We start from the raw sequence: 6055 nt of genomic DNA on the forward strand, positions 1-6055 counted from the left end.
ATATCAGCACATTTTCCAGACACAGACGGTCATGAATGTGAGATTTAATCATGGTTTAACATTGTACAAGAAAATAATCTCTTACATAACGCACACGACTCGTGATAAACCATATATGGACAGAAAAGGTCGTGCAGAAGTACAAAACAGTCATTATATACAGACAAATCGATCACACGGGTGAGTTCGGGATCAATCTCTTTTCCAAACCAGTTTGCATCTAAGTCGGGGCTCAAACGGGTCATTTGTAGGAGCTGCGGGCCTCTCGCAGTGAGCGGTCGTAAGGCATGGAGGCGAAGAACGAGTTCCTCAGCTGACAGTTGATGAAGAACACGATGAGGAGGACCAGCAGGAAGAGCACCAGGCACATCACCACATACGTGGCCAGGTCCGGTTTGTAGGGCTCCCCCTCTCGCAGGGCGCTCCCGCGGCCCGTGGGCTTCAGGAGGGCCGACACGCTCACGGGCCCATGGGACACGTTCAGAGGCTCCGGTATGTGTGTGTTGCTCATCAGATCGAAGTCTCGTGCCGCTGCCGTGGAGTTCAACAGCATCTGCCTCAGCATGATGAATCTAGACTGAAGCAGACCAATACACACAGTTATTATTATAGTTATTCTGTACACTTTAAGCATTATAATGCACTACATATATTGGAAAAGCTGTTTTTTAAGTATTGTCTTTATATTTCTTATGTACATTGCATTATATCATGTATAAATGACATTGGGGCTAGTTGTCACGGGGTCTGTATTGTAGTTTTGTGTGTTGGTTTTCCCCTAATAGTCTTTTTAGAGACTTTTCTTCTCTAAATTACAAACCCAATATCATCATATGATTATTATGTCTGTTGGGTGAACAACTGAACACATTAAAACCACACTGACAAATAATTAAGACAAACCTCACTATATAATGAAGATATATTTGAACTGAAACATTGAATGTGTTCTCAGGACCAGAGTATTCTACATACAAGGCAGGCTGGGGCAAGTTATTTACTTTTATTTTACTGCTGTTTTGTGAATTTAATTTCATAAGGCACATTTTTTTTTGACTAATTAAAACCACACTGACATAAATCAAGACACGAGTCACTAATTAACACAAAATTCACTATATAATGAAGGTAGACTTGAACTAAAGTGTTGAACCTGTTTTCAGGACAAGAGTATTTTACATACAAAGCAGGTTATATATAGTTTTGCTGATTAATTTTCATTACTGAAAATCCATTATATTTAATGTAATGCATTTTAAATACATACTTGTTTTGCTTTTTTGTTACTTTTTTGTTTAAAAATATTCTTCTCAATCAAGTATCAGTAAACGCCAGCTTCTTATTGTGACAACTTACCCCATATCATGTGACAATATGTTCAACGTGTGTTCAGTGAACCGTATCTTTTATCCAGACAACAACGTTTATATTTAATTTTTTTTTTTTTTGTGCTCAAGACTTATGATCTTTCATAAAAATAAACCTAACAGTCTTTTCAGTGGAATGAAAGATGTGACATCTAACCCCGGTGTCCTCTACATGTAACTTTATACACCATTGCGCGCATGAGCTCTGCAATAAAAACATTGTAATTCACTGAAAGTGCCTAAGATGCGCGCTCTGTGTCTGTTGCGCGTTATTTCAGAGCTTTCAGGGTTTCGCTTACCGTCTGTGCGCCGCGGACAGCAGGGCGAGGAGGACGCGGCGCGTCGTTGCGTTCGCATTCCACGAACTCCCCAAGACCACCAGACCTCCAACACACTTCAGACAGGGGCTCTTATCATCGGCACTATATCCATAGATGGCTCAATCAGTCTATATCCATGTCCCACTGTGTGCTTTTCCATAGATTTATGCGTTAGCGGAGAGAGAAGACCTCTCCAATCACACCGACGGATTCAAATGTCTCCAAATAAACGCGCAGTGAAGGTCAATAACAGCGCATGACGGGTCTCAGTATCCACGCACACACAGAATCACTCCTTTCCGACAGGTTTCCATGGTTTGGACCGGCGCCCGTCTAACCAACATCCCGTCGCATGTTTATATCCAGGGAAAGTGGCTCTCCACACGCACATCCGTCATCCGCGACCTAAGGTAACTGGGGTCGATCGATCCTGTTCGGCTGGAGAGGAAGAGTATTTACGAACAAATAAAAGAAACATAGAAATACGAGCGGTTCTCTGTGCGCAGTGGAGATGGAGACGCGCTTATGCCTCTCTCCCTCTCTCTCCTCAGACAGACTCTTCAATTTGAGACAAAGTGAGTGGAAGAGTTTCAGGAGGGTGCGGAATGTCTCAGAGAGGTTTTACCGGGAGAGAGAGAGAAACATGCAGCCTATCAGGTGAACCAGCCATTTAAAGGGACCATTTGAGAAGCTGATGTCATTAAGGAGTTTTTAGTGAAGGCCAGTTCACACTTAGAACGATAACGATATCTATACGATAATTAGCTATATTAGCGTCCAAGCCAACACGCCATAGACCTTATGTATGGTAGGCCTACTGTAGAGCTACCGCAAAAACGGAAGTTAAAAGACAAAATTTTAAAGACGGTTTCTCTGAAGGTCGATAACGGTAGGCTATATAAAGGTCTATAACGTTCTGTTTGTTATAAGCGCCCTCGCATCTCTCTGCTGCTTTAAATGCTTGAGCTCTTTAAAGTTGGTGGATTCTGATTGGCTGTCAATGTTTTTATTGTTCATCAGCTGGAGAAAAAAGAAAAAGAAAATTATTCCAACAATATCCTTCCCCCTAGCCTTGATGTGGACTTCCCTATATTGTCAGAATTAAAATATAAAACTTTATGGTTATCGTCATTAATTCAGTAACATAAGATGTAACATAAAACCCATAACTTATGTAAAAAAAAAAAAAATGGTAACACTTTATTTTAAGGTGTCATTGTTACAAGTTACATGTACGTACTATTATAATTACAATTAAGCATGCATGCATAATTAGATGCAAACAACCCTAAACCAACCCTAATCCTAACCCTAACCTAAGTACATGTAGTTAATTCATATTACTCAGTACTTAAATGTATAGTACACTGTAACAAGGACACCTTAAAATAAAGTGCAACCCAAAAAACTAAGAAACATTTATTTCATGAGGGATTTTGTTTTCTTTTTCTTGTTTTCTGACAACAGCAAACCATAGTTATACTGTTAACCAGTCAACAGTTTTTTTACCATAACATTTTTACAGTCATTGAAATTACTATATTTGCTTTTACAGTGAAATTACATACATTTCAGAGATACTGGGTTAAGGCACCAAGTAATCATCACCATTACAGCACAAATACCCCTCAGATATTTCTCAGAAATTGTAAAAATCTAGTTTTTCATTAAAACCTGATGAGACAATGGAGTCTTACAATAGAGTCCTGTGGATTTGAAATCTTTTACTTTCTCCTCAGTTTTAAATAAACCTGGAATACTCTACATCAGTGTTTGATTAGGGTTGGAGCTAAACTATGCAGGACACCGGCCCTCCAGGACCGAAGTTGCCCATCCTTGCTCTACATAATGTGCCAGTATAATCTCCACGTCATATATAGTCACATGTAGGCAGATCATGATCAGCGCTGTAGCATCTGCTTATGATCCTTGATGGTTGTTGGGACTTTATGTCTTAAGAGTCCCCTTTTAGCCTTTTGACATTTGCATTTAATTCACAGACTTGTCCCCACATTCATATGGGTGCTAAATTGCCAATGGTTGTCCCCCCACTGTCAAAAAGATGCTAAACAGAATTGACTATCTTTTCTCTCCATCCGACTTCAAACAAATTCCAAAGAGAACTAAATGACCCTCAGTACCAGGCCTGGCTGACCAGTGGACTACCCCCCATGATTACAAGATACATAACACACACACACACACACACACACACACACACACACACATAGAGATATTTTCTTTATTTAGACCATAATTAATCAGTTACAAAGGTATCTGGTATATGCATGTGTTGTTTGGATGTTTCCTTATTATTTTAGCCTACTGACCACTCGTTATTTGTATTAGTAAGCTTTAAACCAGGGGTCGCCACACTCGGTCCTGGAGGACCGGTGTCCTGCAGAGTTTAGCTCCAACCCTAACCAAACACACCCGAACCAGCTAATCAAGGTTTTGCTTGATATACTTGACACTTCAAGGCAGGTGTGTTGAGGCAAGTTGGAGCTAAACTCTGCAGGACACGGCCCTCCAGGACCGAGTGTGGTGACCCCTGCTCTAAATACTCATATGCAGGTGCATGAATGTATCTCTGGTTTAATATCTTTTAGATGTCTCTTTCTTGATATCAAAATGATCTGCTCTTTATTTCTCAAACAATGATGTACACTATGTGGATCGTGAAATGCATCATACTATTTTTACTGTACTGTGGGAAAATTTACACCGATTTGCCAGAACAATCATAAAACATGCAAATGAGGTGTCAAGTGGGACAAAGAAACACTTTCCCCCTGAAACTATGTGTCTTGCTATTGGTCAAACTAACCAAAATGGGTGTTACAGGGAAACCAGATAAAATTTCTCCCACGCCCAAAAGGCACGCTTCTTCTCTTTACTTTCGGTGCCCTGGAGACACACATATCACCTTGGAAATCTCGCAACTCCCCTTTCGGGGGGAGTCCAAGCTTCTGGCAGTTTTAAGTTCAGTAACTTTGGCAATTCACTTCGGACCAATCAACCTGTGGCTGAAATTAAGCTTTCACTCCTAAAGGAATTCATCAAGAATCTATGCATTATACATGCAGCAGGACACTTTACTCAGCACCAACAAAACCAATATACAAGTAACTGCTTGTTAACTATTTAGATGCGCTTCTAGGCTTCGACCCCTTTTAATTAAGGTGATGTGATTCTCTGATGGTTCTAACAGGTTGTGTTTAGCTGATGTGTAAATCCTGCCATTACGTTCTACTCTCTTGCACACGAGCGCTCTCTCGCTCTCTCTCCCTCTCTCTCTCTCTCTCTCTCTCTGTCTCTCCATGCCTTCCTTGCATTGGCATCTATGTTTAATGTGTGTATCTTTATGTCTAGTTCGATGTTACATGATCCCTCGTAGTGTAGTTTAATAAACATCCATATATATTCACGCTTGGTTGTCTGTGTCTGCTACTAACAGAAAGAGGTCACTTTAACGTTTAGGTTTTGTTACATGCTCTATGAGCGATGTACTAGCGAGGAAATTATTTTTCGTGGCCAGATAAATAATTTTCCTTAGAGTCAATAGACGATTAAAACTGTCCATACTGCAGACGAACAAATAATTTTATTATACTATTAATGCCACAGTTAATTCCTGAAGATGAATATATAATTGATAACAACCCGTTATGATTATGTTCATCTCACTTTGAGCTAATTTGCTACAGCGCATTCCCTTCAAGACGAAAGTAATGTTAATCCTCTGCATCTTCAGCAGCTCAGATGTTGGGAGTTAATGATGACTGCTATGTTCATTATTACATCCAATAACAAAACTCCTCAATCGGAGACATCTTGTCTTCCCCTGCAACGGAGCGGACAGCTCTCAACTCACTCAGGGCAGGTCTAAGGTAAGACGGCCTTGTCAATCAACTATCGACAGGAGTCTCAGAACAGCCTGATTTGAGAAAGGGGATTTTAAAATAGGTATTTAAAAAAAAAAAACACTGGGTGGATTTTTAGCATTATAGGATGGATGTGTACGCACACTTCCAACACACATTTATGTTCAAACAACTTGTAAAGTGAATTTTGCATCCAATGACCCCTTTAACAAGTTAGCACTGCTGTGTGACGTTCAACTATACAAACCTCTCAATGAAGACATCAGCTTCTTGAAGTGTAAACATCGTTTAGTGCTGAAGACTGTCAAGCTCATTAATATTAATGTGTTTTAAAACCTGAGGACACGCCCTCCTTGTGGTAATCACCACTGAAGAACATCATATCAAAGCCCAGAGGTTAAACAGCTCATCAATATTCATCAGCACCTGTCTTGAATTAGCATCGCACACATGGGGTTGAACGGAGCAATCAGGACAGAGTCAC

At 40.3% G+C, this 6055-nt stretch overlaps 1 protein-coding gene across 1 annotated transcript; it reads right to left on the minus strand.

The window, feature by feature from the left end:
- Positions 1-241: 241 nt before the first annotated feature.
- On the minus strand, positions 242-565 carry LOC306853000 (small integral membrane protein 32-like; the record flags this gene model as incomplete). The annotated part of the gene is made up of 1 exon (XM_079390142.1): positions 242-565. The coding sequence occupies one exon, from the start codon at positions 563-565 to the stop codon at positions 242-244; it is 324 nt and encodes a 107-aa protein (XP_079246268.1).
- Between the last annotated feature and the right edge of the window lie 5490 nt (positions 566-6055).

This window comes from Barbus barbus (assembly GCF_936440315.1).
Source record: "Barbus barbus genome assembly, chromosome: 33".
In the NCBI taxonomy this organism is placed as follows: domain Eukaryota; kingdom Metazoa; phylum Chordata; class Actinopteri; order Cypriniformes; family Cyprinidae; genus Barbus; species Barbus barbus.